Source organism: Rattus norvegicus, chromosome 19 (genome assembly GCF_021556685.1).
Source record: "Rattus norvegicus strain SHRSP/BbbUtx chromosome 19, alternate assembly SHRSP_T2T, whole genome shotgun sequence".
Classification (NCBI taxonomy): Eukaryota; Metazoa; Chordata; class Mammalia; order Rodentia; family Muridae; genus Rattus; species Rattus norvegicus.
The window spans coordinates 17,250,246-17,273,217 of record NC_141552.1 but is presented as its reverse complement, the minus strand read 5'-3'; the positions used below and the strand labels follow the sequence as shown (position 1 = coordinate 17,273,217).

Here is a 22,972-nt window from a genome sequence, read left to right as displayed (position 1 = left end):
ATTCCACAAGTGACAGCCTTTCTGACCAGGACTTACCTAGAGAAGGTAATCTCCTTCTTCAGCTTATGGTTGTTCTCATGGACCTCAGTGTTCTCCATCTCTAAGTTGTGCAGAATTGACATGACCGCCTCCTCCATTCTCTCCAGGCCTTCATAATATGGATTTGGCCTGAAGTGTGGCCTGGCCCCAAATGATAGAATACAATGAACATCGGCATTTAGGAATATATGAACTCAGGGTGGGTCCTATATTACTCCAGGCTACTGCCTGGATCTTCCAGCACTCAGTCCCCTGCCTAGCAAGTACAGAGACTCACCAGAAACTCACTGCAATTACAATCTTGCAAAGCCACCAGCTGTCAAGGGCTTTGCAAATGCACACTGGGAACTCACTCTCCCTGACTTTATCCCTGAATTCTTCATTCAGACCACAAGTTCTGCTTTTAAATAAGTGGAAGCAGATGAGTCCATTTTCAATCTCACTCCTGAGGAAGGGTAAGGTTCTGAATCTCCACTATATGGGAGGTGAGGATAGCACAGGGTGGTTAGGGAGGCACAGCTTTCTAGAACCCAAAACCTTAACAGGATAAGAAAAAGGTGACCTTGCAGACCCAGGAATGAAACAAGAGCATTTGGTGTGATTCATACCTGTTCTTCATGGATCTCTCTGTCAGAAACCTCAGGCGATCTCTCAGGTCATTTCTCTCCTCGGTAATGAGCTGCAGCTCTTTAATCAGCCTCTCCTTTTCCTTCATGGCCTGATTCTTGCTTAGGTCAGTGCCATGGGAAGATGTTTCTATCCCAGCGTCTGTAGGTAGAAGAACACAAGTGAACCTGCATGGGGAGAATGCATAGAGTGTACATAGATCACAGTGAGGCCTAAACAGGAGAACAAGCCTGGAACCCAGTGTCACTGCTAGGCGATTGGTCTATGCTTAAGAGACCTCCTCAGGGGATCTCAGTTCTCGCACTACTCTATAGAGACCAAAAGATGTAAGCAGCCAGGTGTTCCCTATGCTGGACATCACATGCTTACATGTACCACGGAGATGGCTTCTCCAGGATTATTATCAGCTGAACAGGGTACAGCTTGGTTTCAGGACCCTCACCCCTGTGGCTTCAGAACTCAGATGATAAATTCACCATCCACAAAACTTGAGTGATTGGAGACACTCAGATGTCCTACCCTGATACTCTAAAGCAACAACTTTGGATTTAAAACGCATTTCCAGGGAGGATATGTTCAACAGACTTATCAGTGTCCCTATGTGAAATACCAAATGCCCCAGAAGTGCGAATAGGTTACAGGCTGAATCTTGGTCTACACGTTCCAAATAGTTTTGGTATTGTAGAAAAATTTTTGTAACATACAACCTCTAATATATAAAGCAAACGATGACCCTGCCAGTTAGAAGAAATCGGAGAAGGTCTAAGAACATAAGATTATTGCCTGAAGCACAATCTCTCCCTGTTACTACTGTCAGATACCCACTGTATTTAAAGAAGCAATGATAGTGAAATACATTGCTGCCCTGTCTAAACTCAGAAAAGGTGGACCCTCCATGACCACTGATGGTGTTATTATATCAATGTAACAGAGCAAATGAACTGAAAAGTAAAGACCAGAAGTTCACAGTATAATAGCATTGGCCTTACCATATCCTCCCAGTGGGGATGGGGAAACTAAAGTTCTGAAATCCTTGACTTTAGGGAATTGTGATATTCGTGGAAATTCAATTCCTTTTCAGATGCTCCAGTTGCTGTGGCCCATTGCTAGAAAGGTCAGCTTAAGCCTGCAGCCACCCTGGCAGGAAACTCAAAATACACTGCCCAGAACTTACTCCACATTCCCCAGAAGTGCTGTCTTTGTCCATCATTACTTTGAGACGAAAGGCCAGACTCCTTCACTCTAGTCTCTCCAGAATCGACGTTCCCCCTCCCAAAAAGCTTGCGAAGACGGGAAAACATGTCTTAGCTTGTAACCGCCAGACTCAGACTGAGAGAAACTAGGGCACTGGTTGTCACTACAACACTGGTGACATCACAGAGGATGCCAGAACTCTCTAGGAGACAATAGAATGTCCAAGAAGGGACAACTGATGTCATGGGGAGCTGACTTTGCCTTCCTGCTAATGTTCTCCCTGTACTGAGCATAAGCAGAGGTGCCCTTTCCAGGAGACTTTCCTGGGGCAGAGCCACTGAGCATCTCCTGCTTCCAAAGCCAAATTTTCCTCAAGGCTTGATTATAAAACCTTAGTAATTCCTATGCATCTAAATGAATGTTTCCTTTCAAATCTTTCCCAAAAAATGTCTCATCCTAACTCACATTGTCCTCATTCACCAATGTTAGCCATTAAAACTTCCTGAGATTTCACACCAGCTTGAATATGCAGTCAAAATTTCTCCTGTCTCATTATGTACAGGTGCTTTATATCACATCAAGAAATAGCCTGCATGGTAGGTTACAACATGCGTGTGTGTTAGGGGAACACTCATGAAGTCATGTGCTTAGCAATCGACAATTGCCAGAAAATTCCTTAGGAGAAAGAGTTCAAGTCTTTAAGGTGCTAGGAAATGTGTGGAGACCTGTTGGCAGAGGAAAGTGCAATATTGGAGCCACCAATGACGGGAACCTCATGCTGCTTGTGGGGTTCTCCTCTCTGCACCAATGTCACCAAAGGAGCACTGCTCACAGGCCTGAGTAAGATGTACCATGAGCTTCTATCAGAAAAATAAAATACACAAGAGATATAGAGGGTGCACAGAAACGTCTAAAATGAGGCTATAAACATCATTAAGTGGATAGAGCAAGGTCCCAGCACCTGTACACTGGGAAATGGCCACCCCACCAAACACAAAAGCATCTATCATGGTAAAAAATGAATACTTTATAGAATGCACCCACTAACACTGATTGATCACATCTGTAGTTCAAATTTTGGGGGCAAATTCATGGCCTTAACTATCTTTGTCTCAACTTATATAGCAAAAAATAAGAAAGAACGAGAAAAGAAAAAGTCAAAACTAAAAGCTCAAGCTTCTCATATGAGGATTGCAGGAAGTGTTATATGGGAGTCAGTTCTGATTAGGCCATTTTAGATAGAACAGTGCATAGTGACCCTTAATGTGATGGGCCCTATATAAAGCTTTTTGCAATATTGGAATTTTAACAAACCTCATCCAGAACGTACGGAAGAGGCACCATGTGATCACCATGTGGTCACCATGTCCTTACTCTGTATCAGGTTATTTTTCTGCATCCTTGATTGTCAGGCATATAACAGCAACAATCTGAAATAGCTGACAGACATGGAAAAACATGGCTAAAACTATAGTTGTGGGTTATACACCTCAACTGTGAAAGGCTAATGCTGTCTGCACAGTCCTTGGAGGCCACTCTTATAAGCCTATTCATTGCAAAGTGAAAGGAGGTTTATCAAGGCTCAAAGTGATCCTGGCCAGCCAGGTAGAGGGCAACATGTGATACTTGAGACCCTGTTTTAAACCAGCACAGAAATCCACACTTCATTCAAAGCATCATCTACGAATTCTCGATTATTTACCATTCTCTCCCTACCAGTCGTTCTGTTTGGAATGGTAGAAAACAACTGGAACTGATCTTTCTATTTTAAGGACCTTGATCTCTCTTTTTTTAGGTCCACATTAAGAGTGCATACAAATGGACATCACCATCTGAACATCTTAGTATTATCTACTCTGTATATATAGCATAATACTGTGCCTATGAAAATCTTAAGCTTCCTTGAGTGTAGTTGCCCCATCAAGAAGTGTGAAGTTCTGAGTTCAAACCCCAGTGATGCTTTAAAGGGACTAGAAGAAAGCGATCAGAGATACTCCACTTCTTTGTCCTTAGATTAAATCAATTGACACAATGTGAACCTGGTGGGCTATTTAACCATGCATCTTTCTCCCAACCCCACTTCCACGAGTTCAGTCCAGGGCAGAATTCATCCCCCACCATCCTAGATATTTCTTTATATATTTCTACAAGAGCCAGGTTTCTTTTTTTTAATAGAATTAGTTGTAGTCAATCAAGTGCTGCCCTATGTGAGAAATGATTAGTATCTATTGCAACTTACCACAGTGTATTTGTGTATACAAGTACATTATTGGAAATCCAGCACTACTGAGGGATTGGAAACCAGTTCTGTGGCCTTGCCTTTCTGTGCCTCTTCCTGGCTCACAGGCAGCAGGGGGCAGACCTTGAGTTCCTCTTCAGGGACAGAGTGATGTTGAATGGGCACTGAGCAAGCAGAGAAACACAGCTGAGGCAGCTCCTTTCAGTTATCAAACACATCATCTCCTTCCCATCTTAAGGGCTACTGCTGAGGTCTTGCCCCCATACCTACCTTAATAGCAGCGAATTTGTTACACAGCAGCCAGCTCTTTCCTATTGTTCTGTAATACGCCTCCACATCATGAATGCCAAGAAAAACACTAACAAAGAACAAAAAACTCTGACGTTGAACTGTGTGGTGCTGGTCACATACCCTGTTATGTTCTGTATGTTATGAGGTTTGTTAATCTTAACAAGTTCCCCAAGTGTATTCTTCACATAGGACCCAATAGATTCAAGGAAAATAGGAACAATTATGTGTAAAATGTCCTGAGACAGGGCCATAGACAGCAGCATTTCCAGCACTTGTGCATGAGCCCATGTGGATCTTGCAATGAGCAGGCCCTAGCAATGTCCAGTACACAGTTGTGAGCTGTTGCTCTGGTTGAACTGTATTGGTGTGTGCATTAATAAACTACACCTATTTAAATGAATTCAGTGTCCTGTGGTGTGAATCCAGACCCCTTGACACCAGGTCTTCCCTTCTGCAGCACTCGGGAAAAAGGCTAAGTTTAGGAAAGGTGACGTCTTGTCATAAGTTATGTGACAAGAGGGATGGTGAATGATCCCTTGAGATAAGAATCAAGGTTTCCTCTGTGGTATTTAGGTCTATACTGGCCCTGTGCAACAGCTTCAAGAACCCATTTCTGATTTTCCTTGGGATTCCCGTGATGATGCACTCAGACATGATTGGAAACAACCAAAACGGTGGTCAGACTTGATTTATAAAATGTAGGTAACATTGCAAACTTAAGTTGTAGGATATTTGATCATATTGTCATCCCCAATATTGTGTTATTTACTTAGAAAAATACCTTCTGGCTGTGTAGTTCAGTACTAGCACCAATATTTAACCCTAGAGCTATTTTTGTTTGTTTCTTTGTTTGTTTTTTGTTTTTGTTTTTGGATGAACAAGTACTTTCCTATTTTGTGGCCCAGCCCTAGCTCTTACTTCTTTGCACAGTCATAGAGAGACCTAAAACATATACTCAGACAAAGTCAGGGGAGTGTATAAAAGGGCCTAAGGCAATACCACATAATGACATTGAAAGTGGGCTCTCTTCTTGATCCACGCCTCCAGCTCTCCTGACATCTACATGAATTATAACTCCTAATGCAGTGTAAATGATGTCTGCGCTATTGCTGAAGGAATCATGAGAATAACAACTCTAAACATCCCACCATGGATAGAATTTGTGGAAAGAGGCAACTGGCAGCCAATGAGAGGGCTCTACAGTTAAAGGGGCTTGCTGTCAAGTCTGATGAGCTTGACTCAATCCCCAGGACCCACGTGGTAAAAAGGAGAGAAACAAGGGCCAAGCTGTCCTCTGGCTTCCACTCATGTGCTTACATGTATGTGAGTATATATGTATATGTCTGTATGCACGTGTGGTTATGAATGTGTGTATGCATGTATGTGTTAACGTGTATATGTATATGTGTGTATATGTCTGTCTATATGTGTGTATAGGTGTATTTGTATGTGTGTATATGTATTGTATGTGTGTGTATGTGTGTATGTATATGTGTATGTGTGTATGCATGTATGCGTGTATGTGTGTATGTGTGTGTATGTGTGTGTATGTGTGTGTGTGCATGTGTGTATGCATGTAGGTGTGTATATATGTGTGTGTGAGCATGAATGTGTATAGTCATGTATATGCATGTGTTTTCATGTACGTGTATTCGTGTATATGTACGAATGTATGTGTGTATATGTATGTATGGACACACAAACACACACAATGTTAAAACATAAAAAGCTCCTTGGAGTATTCACCGTGCCTGGATAAGTGGTGACCATGTGGGGGAAACACATGTCCATGTACACATACCTGTTCACATGCGCTGAGCAATGCCCAGCCTGGTCTTGAGCTCACTACCTGCCCAACGATGAGTTTCTGCCCACATGGTTTTCTCAGAGCCAGGTGACAATTGTTCCTGCCATGCCAGTTCTGTTCCCGTTTCTCATGCCACAAACCTTCTAGCTTGAATCTCACCTACTGACGCAGGAACCTAACAGCCTCCAACCCAGTGAAGTAAGTAAACTTCTTCCTGACATTCTCAGGCTTGGTGTCCCCCATGAGTCACAGGGAGGAAGGATGGCATGCACCAAGGAGAAGGGCCATGGGCAAGGAGGAAAGGATCATAAGTCAGTCATCACTGACACCAGCAAAGTGTGTGCTTCAGAGCTGGCTCTGCTCACTCTTGTCCCAGTGGCAGGACTTAAGAGTGGTGCATACCTGTCACCCAGCACTCAGAGACGTCTGAGGCATGAGAACCAGGAGTTCATGGCCATTTTAACTAATGGTGAGATCAGAGACAGCCTGGGCTGCATGAGACTCAGTCTCAAAGCAGGCAAGGAGGAACTTGCTATATTTGAGCAAGGAAGCTGGAATCCTCCTGGGTTCTAAACATTCACTGCAATACAGAAAGATGCTAGGGCTAGTGTGGGAGAAAGTAGGAGACAGAGAAGCCAGGTTAACCCTCCCTAATCTTCTCATGCTGTGTGAGCTATGAGTAGATGGTGCCCTATACACTGTGGACAGGATGGTCTCTCAGACGGTTCAGAAAGCCATGGAGGACTCCAGCAATTCTCCACTTGGGTGTCACTTGAGTCTTATATGTGTGTGTTTACAAGCCAAAATATAAGATCCATAGGTGACTGTGTAAATTCAACATGGCCCAGCCATGTGCTGGAATATTATTCAGCCTTACATAGGATTCAGATTCTGACCCTTGAACAGGAATGAGAATGGTAGCCATTCTCCTAAGTCAGACCTCCAGGCAGTGCAAAGACAAACTAACACTGTATGACACCACTGACTGAGGGCTGGAGTGTCACCAGTTATATAAAGACAGAAAGCAGGAAGGTTTACAGAGCCCCAGGGGTGACATGGAGTGGGGAGGTTGGAGGGTAGGTGTGTAAGTGGGACTGAGGCTCAGAGGAATCAGACATGGCTGCAGAATATGCATGTGGCTGCCTCCCATACTTGTGGGTCCTGCCTCCTCAGAAAGGCAAATACAGCAAAAGAAATGAACAGAGGCAACAGACTCTGACCTCCTGTAGACACACACACAAATGACGTGACAGAATGTGCACACTGCTGCCTTGCTGCAGGAGCAGTTGAGCATCCAGAAGGGTTGAAAGAGGCTGGAAGGGCTGAGCATGGCACTGAGTTCAAGGACATAGCTTTAGGTCCTGGGGAACGTACGGTGCCCAAGCCCCATCCTGCTGATACTGAGGGACACAGCTGACATTCAGGGTGATGGCTGGGCTGGGCTGGGGAATAGGTGTCCACTCTCACCTGCTCCAGCTTGAAGGTGCTCTGGATGAAGTAGAACTGCAACTACTTGTTGGATTCATTGATGCAAATCTGCTGGAAGCTATTCTGTTCAAAGTCCTCAAATCTGAATATGGCCAAGACACCAATGGGCAAGCACTGGGAGACAAGGTGTGGTTATACCCGGGGTCTCCTGGAAAGACTAGCCCTCCTGAGAGGAGTTGCAGCAGAGGGGGTGTGTTTTCCTGACCAGTTTGGTACCCAGTGTTTTTTTGCCAAGGGTTCCTTTATTACTTCTTGATGGAACCAGGCCTGCACATATCCAGTAAGCATTGGGGTGGAACCTAGGCTTGGTGCCCACATGCTGGCATCGCTGAGGGTGAAGTCTAGCCTATCACACTTCCAGACACCGAGTGCAGATGCCTGGGTTCCTATAGAATGGCGGTTCTTACCCTTCCTAATGCTGTGACTCTTTATTTCAGTTCCTCATGTCGTTGTCATCCCAACATAAACTTATTGGAGAGCTACTTCATGAGTGTAACTTTGTTACTGTGAGGAACTGTAATGTAAATGTCTGGTGTGCAGGAGCGCTGATGTAGAACCCACAGATTGAGAGCAGCTGCTGTAGAGGATCAGAGTCCTCTGCCAGCCCTGGTGTTTGCAGAGATCCCGTAGGTTCCCAGTCTCCATGGCTTTTCCCAAGGACAGGGTTTATTCTTGGCCGTCTCAGGGCCCGGAATCTCACAGAAACAGCCTCTCCCATGTCCTTCCTGTTGAGGAGAGCGTGGTTGGTCCTCAGCACAGTCCAGTCAAACAGGGCGCTGTATAGACACTTGGCCAGGGGTCTCCTGCAGTTATGGCCTCTGGACAGAGGGGTTTCTTACCTGGGTGGGGCAACTCTGCCAGGTACAGACTGTGATGCTCAGAGTCAAGACCTCATTTTGTCTTATTTTCATAGACAAAGTTGCCCAGGCTGGCCTCGAACCTGCCGTGTAGCCAAGGATAATTAAACAACTGATCCTACTGCCTCTACCCCCCATGGGCTGAGATTGCAGATGAGTGTCACCAGAGCTGGCTTGTCACAGCTGCTATACGGCTCTAAGTCAGGGGCCTCATGCGCAGGTGTGTTATGACTGTGCCATCCCCACCCCGCAACCAGGGTTTTCACCTTTCTCCTGCTGAAGTCTGCTTAATCCTACTCTGGCCCCAGGACACAGCAGCTGTGGGAGACTCAAAGCCTGGGGCTTCAGCTCAGCATGGGTACACAGCATGGCATGCAGGATGTATGGTTGTGAAAAAGCCAAGGAAGTGCTTCTCAGCTCACCCCCTGCAGGAGTGTCTAGTCCATCCTTCTCCCCAAGGACGCAGACATCTGCTTCCAACTGCCCGACATGCCTCTTTGGTTTTGACTTTCCTGGATGCCATGTCAATGCCACCACACAGAGTGCTGCCTCTACTGGGGACACTCACACAACCTCTCTGGGGGACATCTGAGCCAAGCAGGGATTGGGTGCACTGCAGAGAGGTCAAGTCATGTCGTGAAGTACCTTGTCCCACAAAGGCTCACTGTTCAGGGAGTTGACTGGAAAAGTAAGCTTATGCCCCTGGGCAGGGTCCCCATAGGGAGTGTCCCACACCCTACTATCAGGTCTATTCCTGGTGCCATGCAAATTCAATTTGCAAGACCCAATGCTCTGGAAATGTCAAGAGCTAACGGAAATGTACCAGGAAGTGCACACCACAGCAAAGGGAGAGGATGGCACAGAGACCTATGCTATGGGTTAAAGGGCACGGAAAGGCCACCTCGAGCACAGGGGTCAGTCACCTCTTTCACAAACAAGGCAAAGGTCAATGCTCTCAGCTCTGGGAGCCTAAAGGGCTCTGTGGCTCCTAAGCCCTGCAGCTGCAGCCAGAAGCAGCACTGAACAGGATGTAAATGCTGAGTATGGCGATGTCAATAAAACTTTATTTACAAAACCAAATTGGTGGTGGTGCTGCTGCTGGTGGTGGTGGTGGTAGTGGTGGTGGTGGTGGTGGTGGTGGTGGTGGTTGCGGACTGGTTCATTTCAAAGCATGCTGGAGTGGCATGGCCACTGAGCATCGGGAAACACAGAAAGGAATGCGACCGGACACAGGGCTCCCAACACCCTAGACGTCGACCTATGGCACTGGAACAGGGTCCCTGAAGGTAAGTCTGGACAGTCAGATAAGGTAAGTACATTTTATTACAAGGAAATGGGACAAGATAAATCTTCTCTTCATCTCGCTATGCTTAAGCATCTTTAAGAGTGCAGGGAATTCATGTCTATCAGTCTGGTTTAGAAAAGTGTTTAGAGACAGCAAGAGTAAACTCCATGGTTCCCTGACGAGGGTTCCAGGGATTCTGATATCTGGGTCAAAGTGAAAGTTAAGGTGAAAAAGGCTGTTAGGCAGGTCAAAAAGATTCCAATTTCTGGTCTCTTTGGGCTGTAATTTTTACTGTGTTCAAGGCCATGAATGCAGACAGGGTAATAACGAATACAGAACAAGAAGCTAGAGCTTCATTAAGACAAAACGAAAGTAAAAGTTTTGCACTCTGCACCACTGCCTGAAGCAGGTTTTTCTAAGTCGTTTCCCGAGGATAGCATGTTGACCTTTAGATTCACAGGATGATGATGACAAATTCACCTGCTTTTTCTTTTCCTATAATTAGGCCAGCATCGATTCAAGGTGTGGCCCAACCGACTTATTATAAAGGATGATACTGGTTGGTTGAAAAAGGTAGTAGCTTTCTATGAACCATGTATTAAGTTTTTATGTATATTAAAATTAACATTGGAAAGAACAATGGTAGGAGAGGAAGCTGGAGGACAACTGCTGCAAATGCTTGCTTTTGAAAATGCTAATGAAGAGTACAGGAGAGCATTATTACCTATAAAGGAGGCTGGGGATATTAATGCTTATATGAAGGCATGCAAGGGTATCTTTTCTGAAAATGGAAAGATGCATATTTGGCACGTATTGATCCAGATAGAGTTATTAAATTATATGTTTAAATACTCTTGAATATCCTACAGGCACTTTCAGTCAGGATGAGTTGCCTTTAGAATGGGTTTATATTAAATAAAACTTTAACCATACATTAACAAATTATGAGGAACAAATTTCTTTAAGTATTCAGCAAGGCATACAAAGACCTGTTACTCTGTGGGGATATGATTGTGCTGCTATTGTTTTCCCATTTAGCAAAGATAAAGGGGAATATTTAATGCAGATGTCTGAGGTTTTTCAATTAGCCATGATTTCTTACACTGGAAATGTTGAATTTCATCCTCCCTATAGTAAATTGTGGGATTGCTTTAAAAAACAAAAAAAAATTTGATAAATACACTAATTTTGTTGATCCATTACCATCAGCCTTTACTGTGTTTACAGATGGCTCTAACACCAAGATGGCTTATTGGACCAAAGATTAATTTTGGGAACAAGAACCTTCTTTTGGGTCAGTACAACAAAATGAATTATTAGCGGTAATTAATGTATTCCAGGATTTTACTCATGATGTAAAAATATTATAGCTGAGTCCGCTTATGTTGTAGGAGTAGTACAGAATATTGCGACTGCTGTTGTTTCTACATCTAAGCCGATATTAAATGTTATTCTCACATATTAAAGGACTATTGTTATTATGAAACTCTAGAATATTCATTACACATACTAGATAACATTCAAAATTTCCAGAATCTTTAACACTTGGCAATCATATGGTAGATCAATTAGTGGCCTTTGCTACCCCAGAAGAACACAGTCATAATCATGCCAATACAGGATATTTACATATTAAATATAAGCTTCCCTATTCTCAAGCCAAACAAATTATTGCTAATTGTCCTACGTGTTAGTCTTCATGTATAAAATGTGTTCCATCTCAAATTAATCCCAGAAGGATGCAACTTAATACATCGTGTCAGATTGATATAACCCATATTTCTGAGTTTGGTCACCTTTCACATATAGATGTAAGCATAGATAATTTTTCAAAATTTGTGTGGGCTACACCATTGCCAGGAGTACGCACTGCTCATGTTATACAGCATCTATTGGAAACTTTTGCTGTTATGGGACTGCCTTCTAAAATTAAAATTGATAATGGACCAACATATATTTCTTATCAATATAAACAATTTTGTCAACGATATCATATTGTACATATTACTGGTACAGAACACAATATACAAGGACAAGCTTTTGTTGAAAGAATTCACCACACCATATAATGACAAATTATAAAATTAAAAAGGGGGAAAAGAGATGGCCTTATGCAACCTGAATGGAGTTTGCAGACCAGTCCCAGAGCTATATTGGCACAAGCATTATACGTTATTAATTTTCTTAATTTACCACAAGGTGAAGTTATATCAAGAGCCGATAGACACTTTGTTGAACTTCCCCCCAGAAGGCATGGAACAGACAGAATGGGTAAAAATTGCCCGGGATGCTGAATGGCAGGAAGGGACATCATTGTATGTAGGGGAGAGGGTTTTGTCTCATTACAGGATGGGAGACTATTCTGGTTACCCGGGAGATGGATCCAAGCACAGAATAATAAGAACTGCTCCCTACCCTCAAAGGAATCCAGTTAAACCAGCTACATTTTCTCCTGATGGATGTTCTCAGGAGATGAGGAGGTGTCCTCCATTACTGAGGCCCTGGCTTCTCTTAGTGTCCACAAACAACAATGGATAAGGATCCGTGCAGTGACAACCCTATTACCTATGTGGGGTCAGGTGAAGCGATTAAGCGCTGAAAGGAATAATTTTGTCCCCTTCAGGAAAGTCCTTTACTGCTGAGCACTTATTCTTAGCAATGTGTGTTTTACTCATGGTTTCTTCTGCTGCGGCCAATGCCAGTTATCGGGCTTATATTGCTTATCATGATGAAATCCTACTACTTTTCTGTTAGTAAATATATGGATAATGACACAGAACATGATTGGAAGTTAATTCAAGCCTATTTAGAGGGTAATGAAAGTGCTTCAAAAGTAATTAATGCCTTGAAATATGATGTTCGAATGTCTTTTGGTAAACAGCTAGAAGATACTACTCCTATGGAAATAGCGAAATTATTGGCTGATCAATTGACAGGATTAGATCCCAAGGCTTGGCTTCAAAGGATTTTCCATAGCACGAGAGGAGCTAGTTTTGCCATAATCTTATGTACATTATGTATTATGTTGCTTTATTTTTACCTGACTAAACCACTATAAGGACCATTAGCTATGTTATGTAAAGTGTTACTTTAAAACAAAAGAAAAAAGAAGGAATTGTTAAGACATAGAGATGCAGCTCCCAGGCAGGGTCAAGAAAGGCCTGGTGACAGATTCAAGTAGGGGCTGGAATGCCGCCCTGGAGAAGAAAATGTTTTTCTCACTTGGCCTTAAAATATGTTCTGCTGTGTCCCGTTTCTATGGAAGTGGTTCTAACGCTCTCTTGGTAATGGTGAGTATATTTTGATTATAATAAGAGAGGTTATTTGTTATATGAATATTTTTAGAAGAAGCTTTCATTTATTCGTCTTTCTTTGTTTAATCTTCCCTCATTGTTCCTGGTATCCTGGGAATAATGATCTTATGGTATCTTGACACAATGAAAATTGTAGTAATGCATATTCTTAGCTTAATAAGGATTAATAAAGCTCGCAACTGCATGCAGTTTCTTATGCCTTTGCTCTGTACCCCCTGTGTCCTGGGGGTATGTGACCATACCCAGGGCCCCAACTCACTACACATTGACAATGGGTCACCCCACAAAACAGAGAAGCATCTACCTTAGTCAAAAATGGACATTTGATTGAATGCATACACTAACACTGATTGATCACATCCATAGCTAAGATACTAGGGGCAGGTCCGTGGCCCAAAATACATTCCTCTAAACCTATAAAGCAAAGAAAGAAAGAAAGAAAGAAAGAAAGGAAGAAAGAAAGAAAGAAAGAAAGAGAGAGAGAGAGAGAGAAAGAAAGAAAGAAGGAAAGAAAGAAAGAAAGAAAGAAGGAAAGAAAGAAAGAAAGAAAAAAAGAAAGAAAGAAAGAAAGAAAGAAAGGAAGGAAGGAAGGAAGAAGAAAAAACACAAAAAACTTAAGCTTCTCATAGGAACTTCGCAGGAAGTGTTGTCTGGCGGTCAGTTCTGATTAGGCCATTTTAGATGAAACAGTGCATAGTGACCCTTAATGTGATGGGCCCTATATAAAGCTTTTTGCAATATTGGAATTTTAACAAACCTCATCCAGAACATACAGCAGAGGCAAGGATGTGATCACCATGTCCTTGCTCTCTATCAGGTTATTTTTCTGTGTCCGTGATTGTCAGGCATAGAACAGCAACAATCTGAAATAGCTGGTAGACATGGAACAAAGTGGCTAAAACTATAGTTGTGGGTTGCACACCTCAACTGTCAATGGCTAATGCTGTCCTCAGAGACCTCGGAGGCCCCTCTTGTAAGACTGTCTATTGGAAATGGAAGCACTGACTTCAAAGTGAACCGGGCCAGCCAGGGAGAGGGCACCATGGGATACGTGAGACCCTGTCTAAAACCAGCACAAAAACCAACCCTTCATTCAAAGCATCATCTATTAATTCTTTATTATTTACCACTTTCTCCCTACCAGCCTTTCAGTCTGGAATGGTAGAAAAGGACTGGGAATGTTCCTTCTATTCTAAGGACCTTGATCTCTCTTTCCTTAGGTCCACATTAAGAACACATGCAAATGGGTATCACCATCTGAACAACTTAGTATCATCTACTCAGTATATCTAGCCTAACACTGTGCTATGACAATCTCAAGCTTCCCTGAGTTTCGCTGACCTAGCAAGAAGTATGAAGTACTGAGGCCACACCCCAGTGATCCTTTCAAGGGGTTAGAAGAAAGCCATGAGAGATGCTCCACTTCTTTGTCCTTAGATTAAATCACATTGACACAATGTGGGTGGACTATTTAACCAGACATGTTTCTCCCAACCCCACCTTTCTGAGTTCAGACCATGGCAGAATTCATGCCCCACCACCCTAGATATTGAGTTTAGTGATATGTAATTATTATTTAAACCTATGCATTAAATTTTGTCATTTTGTTAATTTTTGTGGTTTTCACAGTCTTCTTTGATTAACTTTCCTAGTTTTATTGATTTATCCCCTGTGTTCTCTGGTATTTTGTCCTTCCCTTCAAACTAAAGTATTCCTTTTAGGATCCTCTACAGAGCTGTCTTACTGGTTATACATATTTTGTTAAATTTATTTTAGTGTGCATTAGTAAGCACAGTAGCTGTGCAGCTGCCTGCCCTCCATGGTACGAGATCTACTTTCCAAACAATAACGCTCAACTCTTACTGACTGTGTAGCATCTTGGCTGCTCTTTGTTGCACTTGGACAGCCCTCAGGACCAGGCTCTCCTCTCCCTTAACCATGGCTGCTGTCCTCTTCCTCTCTCCTCTCCATCACACAGGTTCTTCCTTTATTCTTTGGCAGCTTCTTCTTCCTTCTTCCCTCCTCATGATCCTCTCTAGCAAAGCCCTCAGAAACTCCCCTCCCCCATCTCTCTGCTGTGCAGCTGTTGGCTGTTGGCTTCTTTATAATCACAGTTAACTGGGAACAGGGTCAGTTATTTGGGGTTAACCAGTCCTGAGTTCCACAAATTAGCATTAAAATACAAGCAGAATTAGGCCAATCCACTTCAGGGATTTTTGTTTGTTTGTTTGGTTGGTTTGGTTTAATTTTCATTTACCTTTTTACTTGTTATTTTATTTTTGGCTATTTTTTATTAATCGGTTATTTTATTTATTTACATTTCAACTATTGTCCTGCATTCCACACTCCCCTCATCAAATTTACATCCCATTTCTGCTCAGCTTTGCCTATGTGACAGTGCTCCCCCACCCACACATATCCATTCCCACCTCACACCTCTAGGATCTGCCTTTGGTGGGGCTACAGGCCTCACCTTGAACCATAGAGCATCCTTGCATACACTTTGGCTGGCAGTTTGGCCCCTGGGAGCTTGGGGATTAGGGAAAGAAGATCTGTTCAGATATTAAAGCCAATGATTGCTGCATTCTCTTCTTTTTCTGGTTATAGGTGAAATTATGTTTGTGTGCTTCTCTTTTTTTAAATTATTGAGAGAAGATTAATTTCTTGGTTTTTCTTGGGTATAGTTCAGTTTATTGTCTTGGAGTTTTCGTCCTGTTAGCCTCTGTTGTGCTTTCTTACAGAAAAGAATTGTTTAAATTTGGTTTTGTCATGAAATATCCTGGTTCCTCCTTTTATGGTGATTGAGGATTATGCTGGATATAGGAGCCTGTGTCTGCAGTACATCTGCCCAAGATTTTCTGACTTTTAGAAACTCTCTTGAGAAGTCTGGTGTAATTCAGATACATCTGAATTTATTTGTTACTAGATATTTATACCTTACCCCTTTTAATGTTCTTTCTTGATCTGTGCATTTAGCGTTTTAATTATTATGTGAATGGAGGAATTTTTCTGGTACAATTAGTTTGATGTTCTGTAGGCTTGTTGTACCTTTATGGCCTTTTCTTTCTTTACCTTATGGAAGTTTGCTGCTATGATTTGTTGAAGGTGTTTACTGGATCTATGAACTAGAAATCTTAATTCTCTTCTCTATCTATTATCCTTAGGTTTCAACATTTAATTGTGTCCTGAAATTCATGGATGTTTTGGATTCAATAAACCATACATGTTTATCTGAGATGGGTGTTTTGTGCTTTGTGGGATGACCTCCTTGACCCTAGGCTGCATGAAGAATCTCAGTTGACAATGGGGACATAAATTATGAGTATGTGTAGCAAGACCCAGGCCTCTTCCAGGTTCTTAGATATTAACTGAGAACCTCAAATACAGTAGTGATGTGATAGTGTGGGGTGAATCTAGTTACTATTCTCTATTTTGATATAGATGACTCTTTTTGTGTCATGGTCAGCTTATAATGACTAGAAGACCTAAGCTTGAGAATAACCAAAGACTACATTGCTTCTCTAGCAGCTGAGATTTTAAAAGTCCTGGTGTGACAGCAACTGTTGGTGGACATTCTGGATTATTCCTTCTGTACTTTAACTCTCTGTGTCACTTCCACCATCAGTAAGTTAGTTCAATTCCATAAATTGGAAATCCATCACCTGGAAGAAATACTCTTTTTTTTTAAGATTTATTTATTTATTTATTTATTTATTTATTATATACAAGTACACCGTTACTGTCTTTAGACACACCAGAAGAGGGCATCATATCTCATTACAGATGGTTGTGAGCCATCATGTGGTTGCTGGGATTTGAACTCAGGACCTCTGGAAGAGCAGTCAGTGCTCTTAACCACTAAGCCATCTCTTTAGCCCAAGAAATACTTTCTGAATATGATCTGAGATTGGCCATGGAAAAAGGGTAGCTTGAACTGTCCCACCTGGGTTCTGGGCCTGCACAGGCCTGCTCTACAAAAGAAACCTGTGTTCACAGCTGTTGGCTGGCTAAGAAAGATTTCACGAGACGTGATACACAGCCCTTGGACTTCTGCTTCAGTCATCTGCACAATTTTTCCCGGACGATATCCTCATACCTCCAGCAGGCGGGTGATGAAGCTGTCCACTCTCAGCTCCCCTTCAGCCATCTTGTGGGCACCAGACTCTCCTCCCTGCAGCAGGAACAAGGGCTTCTCCATGGTGGCTGCAGCAGCAGTGGTGGTTTGGCATTCTCACCTAGGAGGCCCTATGCCTTTCTACCCCAGTTCCAACTCAGCTCAGGCCCGGGCCTTCCCCCATCCACTTCCCACGGAGCAGGGAGAGCAGCACCCACTAGAAATAAAAGGGAAGCCCTTGGTCCTGCCAAGACTGAACCCCCAGTGAAAGGGATTGTTGGGGGGAGGGTGGTAATGGGAGGAGGATGGGGAGGGGACACCAATAGAGAAGGGGAGGGGGAGGGGTAAGGGGGATGTTTGCCTGGAAACCCAGAAAGGTAATAACAATTGAAATATAAATAAGAAATACCCAATTTAATAAAGATGGAGAAAAAAAGATAAAAGTGTCACACATTTAAAACAGAAGAATATGGACCCTAATTTTAAAGGACAGTTCTGTCAATTAACTAAACCTTTAAGGAAGCTCAGAAAATCAGGCCAAACAATATTTTCTCGGTTTATGTATCTGTAATGTCGCATAAATAATAATGTCCGTTTCTTGCTATTGTGGAGGGAATTAAATAGATAATATGTAATCATGGAAATTTTGAAGTACCATCCATTTTTCTGTTCATTAAATCACTCTTCCTCATTTCATTGATCAAGTATGTATGTTTTCTTTTCATAGTTACATGTATAATAAAACCAGCATAAAAACCTTCAGAATTGTATAAGCTTTCACTTTTAACAAATTAAATTAGTTGTTCTTTGTATTTCTGCTGAACATTTAAATGTTCTTTATATGTCCCAATGCAAGTTTATTAGGTACCTATAAACTTTAAACTCTGTTCCTGAGAGCATGAGTACTATTTAATCATATAGTAACTACACTCAGGCTGTCTTTGTATTAGAACCAATTATATCAGACTCTAAGAAAAATTACTACTGCGTAAAAGTTTGTGTGTGTATGAGTGTGAGTGTCTGTGTGTGTGTGTGTGAGTGTGTGTGTGTGTGTGTGTGTGTGTGTGTGTGTGTGTGTGTGTGTGTGCAGTACATGACCAAACAACTTTCAGGAGCCATTTCTCTCCTTCTGTCATGTGGGTCCCAGGATGTAACCCAGATGTTTGACTTTGGCAATAAATAATATTACCCACTAAATAAATAAATAAACAAACAAAAACAAGCCACAAATCAACTTTAAAAGTAAAGGCCAGAAGTTCACAGAATAGTAGCATTGGCCTTACCATATCCTTTCTTTGGGGATAGGAAAATTAATGTTCTGAAATCCATGACTTTCAGGAATTGTGATATTCATTGAAATTCAATTCCTTTGCAGATGCTCCAGTTGTTGTGGCCAATTGCTAGAAAGGTCAGCTTAAGCTTGCAGGACGCCCACCATCCCTCCCCCCACCCCACCTCCACAGAAAGCTCAAAAGACACTGCCCAGAACTTACTCCACATTCCCAGAACCACTTTCTTTGTCCATCATTTCCTTGAGACGAAAGGTCAGACTCCTTCACCCTAGTCTCTCCACAATCGACATCCTCCCTCCCAAAACACTTCTAAGACTGGAAAACATGTCTTAGGATGTATCTGCCAGACTCGGACTGAGAGAAACTAGGGCACTGGTTGTCACTACAACATTGGTGACATAGCAGAGGATGCCAGAACTCTCTAGGAGACAATAGAATGTCCAAGAAGGGACAGCAGATGTCATGGGGAGCAGACTTTGCCTCCCTGCTAATGTTCTCCCTGTACTGAGCATAAGCTGAGGTGCCCTTTCCAGGAGACTTTCCTGGGGCAGAGTCACTGAGCATCTCCTGCTTCCAAAGCCAAATTTTCCTCAAGGCTTGATTATAAAAACCTTAGTAATTCCTATGCATCTAAATGAATGTTTCCTTCCAAATCCTGCCCAAAAATGTCTCATCCTAACTCAAATTATCCTTCTTCACCAATATTAGCCATTATAAATTCCTGAGAAATAATACCAATGTAGAACTAGAGTTTCATAAAGGTTACTCATTGTCAGAGCCCGAATGTGCAGAACTAGAGTTTCATAAAGGTTGCTCATTGTCAGAGTCCAGATGTGCAGGGCGGGACGTGCCTGAGGGAGAGCCAGAGATCGGACTTGCCAAACCAGCTATCAGCCCCAAGGACACTGACCATCCGTAGCTACCCCCTCCCCTTCCTTCACCCCCCTGAGTGAGATGAGTCACCCTACCTGCCTGCCGAGCTGCTGGAGAGCACGTACTCCTTGCTGATGTAATTTCGCGCCGAAAGTAACTGTGCACCATTTGAATTGACCAATCATGTGCAACCGCGTGAACGCCCCTTACCTCCCCTATATAAACCCCCGAGTCTGGAGGCTCGGGGTCGATTCCTCTGTCTCCTGTGTGAGATACGTGTTGACCCGGGATCCCGCTAAGACCTGGGATCTCGTTAATAAAGCTACCTCTTGCTGTTACATCAAGAATGGCTCCTCGTGATTCCTGGGGGCACCCCACCCTGCGATCGGAGCGAGAGACGTGGTTCCCCGTTTAGGGGTACGCTCTTTCACCAGTTTTTATATGCACTCAAAATGTTCTCCTGTCTTATTATGTACAGGTGCTTGAAATCACATCAAGAAATAGCCTGCATGGAAGGTTGCAACATGGGTGTGTGTTAGGGGAACACTCATGAAGCCTTGTGCTTAGCATTCAACGGTTGCCACAAAATTCCTTAGGAGGAAGACTTGAAATCATTATGGTGCTAGAAACAGTGTGCAGGCCAGTTGGCAGAGGAAAGTGAAACATTAGAGCCACCATTGAAGGCTCCTGTTGGGCCCTACCTTGGTGTTTCCCTCCCCCCTCCCTGAGCCTTTCAGCCTGCTACAGGAAGAAATTGTTTACACCTTTGACAGCTGCTCTTAGCCCCTGATTTGGGGCTGGGATTTTCCATGGCACCCTTCCTCCCCACTGAGCTTTCCTGCTTCTTGTTTTTATGAAACTGTTTATGCCCCTGATTGGGCTGGAACTTTCACCACACAGACTTGTCCTATTTTCCTGGTTGGGGATTTTCACCTGCCTTGTTGATTTTCCACGGCTTTTGCCTCTGGTATATAAGGAGATCTCAGTAAAGCCTTGGTGGCACTGGCTAAAAAGGGGTGACCCGTGTAAGTGTTTTCTTTCAACCCCACAAACCTACACCTGATATTCACACACTGTCGGCGCAGGCACTGACAATAGGTATCACAATAGAAACTAGTAACTAGATTTAAACAAACTATCACATTAATGCCATATTTCGTGGTATTTTTTTTTTTTTGCTCTCCTAGAACCTGGAAGAGGCTTGTGGTTTTCTAATCCTACTCATAATTTATTATCCTTCCCAACACTATGGGCTTTGTTCTGTTAATGCTAACAGCGCCATCCAATACCTAGGATATTTTCTACTGACATGTGTGACGTGAGACAAAACAGTCCCTGTCATCCCTCACCTGAATAAACTTCCTTAGAGGACTGTGTAGTTGGAGGGTCCTTCTTTCCTCTCCAAGATCGAGAAACATTTCCAGTCTCCAGACAAGTGTGTCAGCCATTGTCCAGTGACTGTCTTGAGATGTCCACATTGTCAGCTGAGTGTCGTCATCCAGCCTGCCCTGTAATTGTTGTAGATGATTAATAGGGTTCCAGCCCTAGGATTTAATTCAGTGCTACAGTACCTGCCAAACATGCTCAAAGCCCTAACTGCCACCCTAGTCCTGGGTGCTCTAGAGAAAGAAAATAAAGAACCACATTGTCTATCAAGTTTCTCCTCCAATAGAAGGAGAATCTGCATCGGGTCTTTTAAGTAACTCTAAGCCCCAGCTTCCCCACAGCTCCCTCCATCGATTGCACTATTGGTGCATTTTCAGTAATTCTCACTTTATTTTTGGTTTGCAAAGAATATGCACCATGTAAGTAAAGTGTGTGTGTGTGTGTTTGTGTGTGTGTGTGTTCATCCATGAACTCACTATAAATTATTATCAAATGACCCAGAAGACCGTGGAGAAACCTGTCGATGTGCATGCAGAATTATGTTACTACCGTTCCATGGCACCTTGCAGGTAACACTGAAATACTGGGCTGCTTTAATAGAGCCTAAAACCAGGCTATGCATGGTTTTCGGTGAGATTGTGATGTGCAACACCACAACAGAGATCAGCAGAAGCTTCATTTTTTCCATGCTGCTGTTACCAAGTGAGGCAAAGCCTCATCCCATAGAGAGTCTGGTAGGATCTGATGAAAGGAGTAAACTCAGGGTTGAAATCAAGCCTTTAGAAACAAAGAGAAAAATACAAAGTCAAGGAAAGCAAGAGCTGTCTTTTTCTTTTCTTCCTCTTTTTTTTTTTTTTGAGAAGATCCACAAGAGAGACAACCCCTTCCTCAAACTAACAATGCACAAGAGAGACAATACATGAATTAAAAATCAGAAATGAAATGAGGGACATAACAATAGACACCGAGCAAATTCCAAAATCATTAGTTCTTACTCCCGAGGACTTTACGCCAGAAAACTGGAATATTCATTCGATATTGTTGATTTTGTAGACAGATAACAATTATCAAAGTTAAATCCAGATCTGGGAAGGTATCTGAATTATTTCCCCTAAGAAAATAGATACACTCATTAAAGGTTGCATACATTATATATTATATTGCTTTCTTTTTGCATGATTAAACCCCTTCAAGGACAATTAGCTATGTTATAGAAAGTGTTACTTTTAAAACAAAAGGACAAAGAGAGAAATTGAGGAATCATTGAGATACACTTCCCAGACAGGATCAAGGAAAGACGGCTGAGAGATGCAAGCAGGGGCTGGAACGCTGCCCTTGAGAAGAAAATGTTTTTCTCACTTTACCTTACACTATGCTGTACTGTGTCCGTTTTTTGTGGAAGCAGCTCTCATGGTCTCTGGGGTATGACAAGTAGATTGTGATACTAGCAAGAGGGGTGACTTGCTATACAGATATTTTAAGGAGAAGCCTTTGCTTAGTCTCACTTCTTTGCCTAGTCTTGCCTCAGTCGTTCCTGATATCATGGGAATAACGATCTTATTATATCTTGCCAAAAGGGAAAGTGAGGTAATCCATATTCATGCCTGTATAAGGGTTAATAAACTTGCAGCTGCATGCAGTTGCATCTGCTTTTGCTTTGCATCCCCTGTGTCCTGGTTATTTGTGACCATACCTGGGCCCCCAACACACTAGATGTTGACAAGCATCACCCTTCTCACTGTCAGGTTTATTTTCTTTCTTTTTTGAAATCTATGATGTGGAGGCGTATTACAGCAACAATATGAAATAGCAGGCAGGCATGTATGAAAATTGCTGTGTTTAAGCTAGGTGTGGGGACAAGTCCTCAAAAGGAGCTGTTAAGATGGGAAACACATAATGCATTTGTTGCTGGAATTGAGTTGCCTCAGCTGTGTTGCTCTGCCTGCTCAGTGTCCATTCAACATCACTCTGTTTCTACAGAGGAACTCAAGGTTTGCCCCAGCCGCCTGTGAGCTGTGATATGGGCAGAGAAAGGCCAGGACACAGTGGTGATTTCCCACTCCTCAGTTATGCTGAATTTTCCACCACTGTACTTGTATACACAAGTCCAGTGTGGTCAGTTATTATAGATATTTGTCATTTCTTACAGAGGGCAACTATGATTGA

General features: G+C 42.7%; 1 protein-coding gene across 4 annotated transcripts in view; it reads right to left on the bottom strand.

Annotated features, from left to right (window-relative positions):
- Window positions 1-22,972, bottom strand: part of LOC147998913 (disks large homolog 5-like) — a 133,021-nt gene that overhangs the window by 45,720 nt on the left and 64,329 nt on the right. The window contains exons 1-3 of one of the 4 annotated variants that reach the window (XR_015643798.1): window positions 1,841-1,997; window positions 648-807; window positions 37-180 (exon numbers count right to left, since the gene is read on the bottom strand). The exons of 1 other annotated variant lie outside the window; for it this stretch is intronic. Coding sequence is in view for 2 of the 3 variants with exons in the window: in XM_087595751.1 (XP_087451877.1) it covers window positions 648-807; window positions 1,841-1,967 (287 nt within the window). In the remaining variant the exon portion in view is untranslated. Of the gene's footprint in view, window positions 1-36; window positions 181-647; window positions 808-1,840; window positions 1,998-22,972 lie in introns of those variants that run through there. 2 more of the 4 variants (XM_087595751.1, XM_087595749.1) reach the window with 2 other exon arrangements.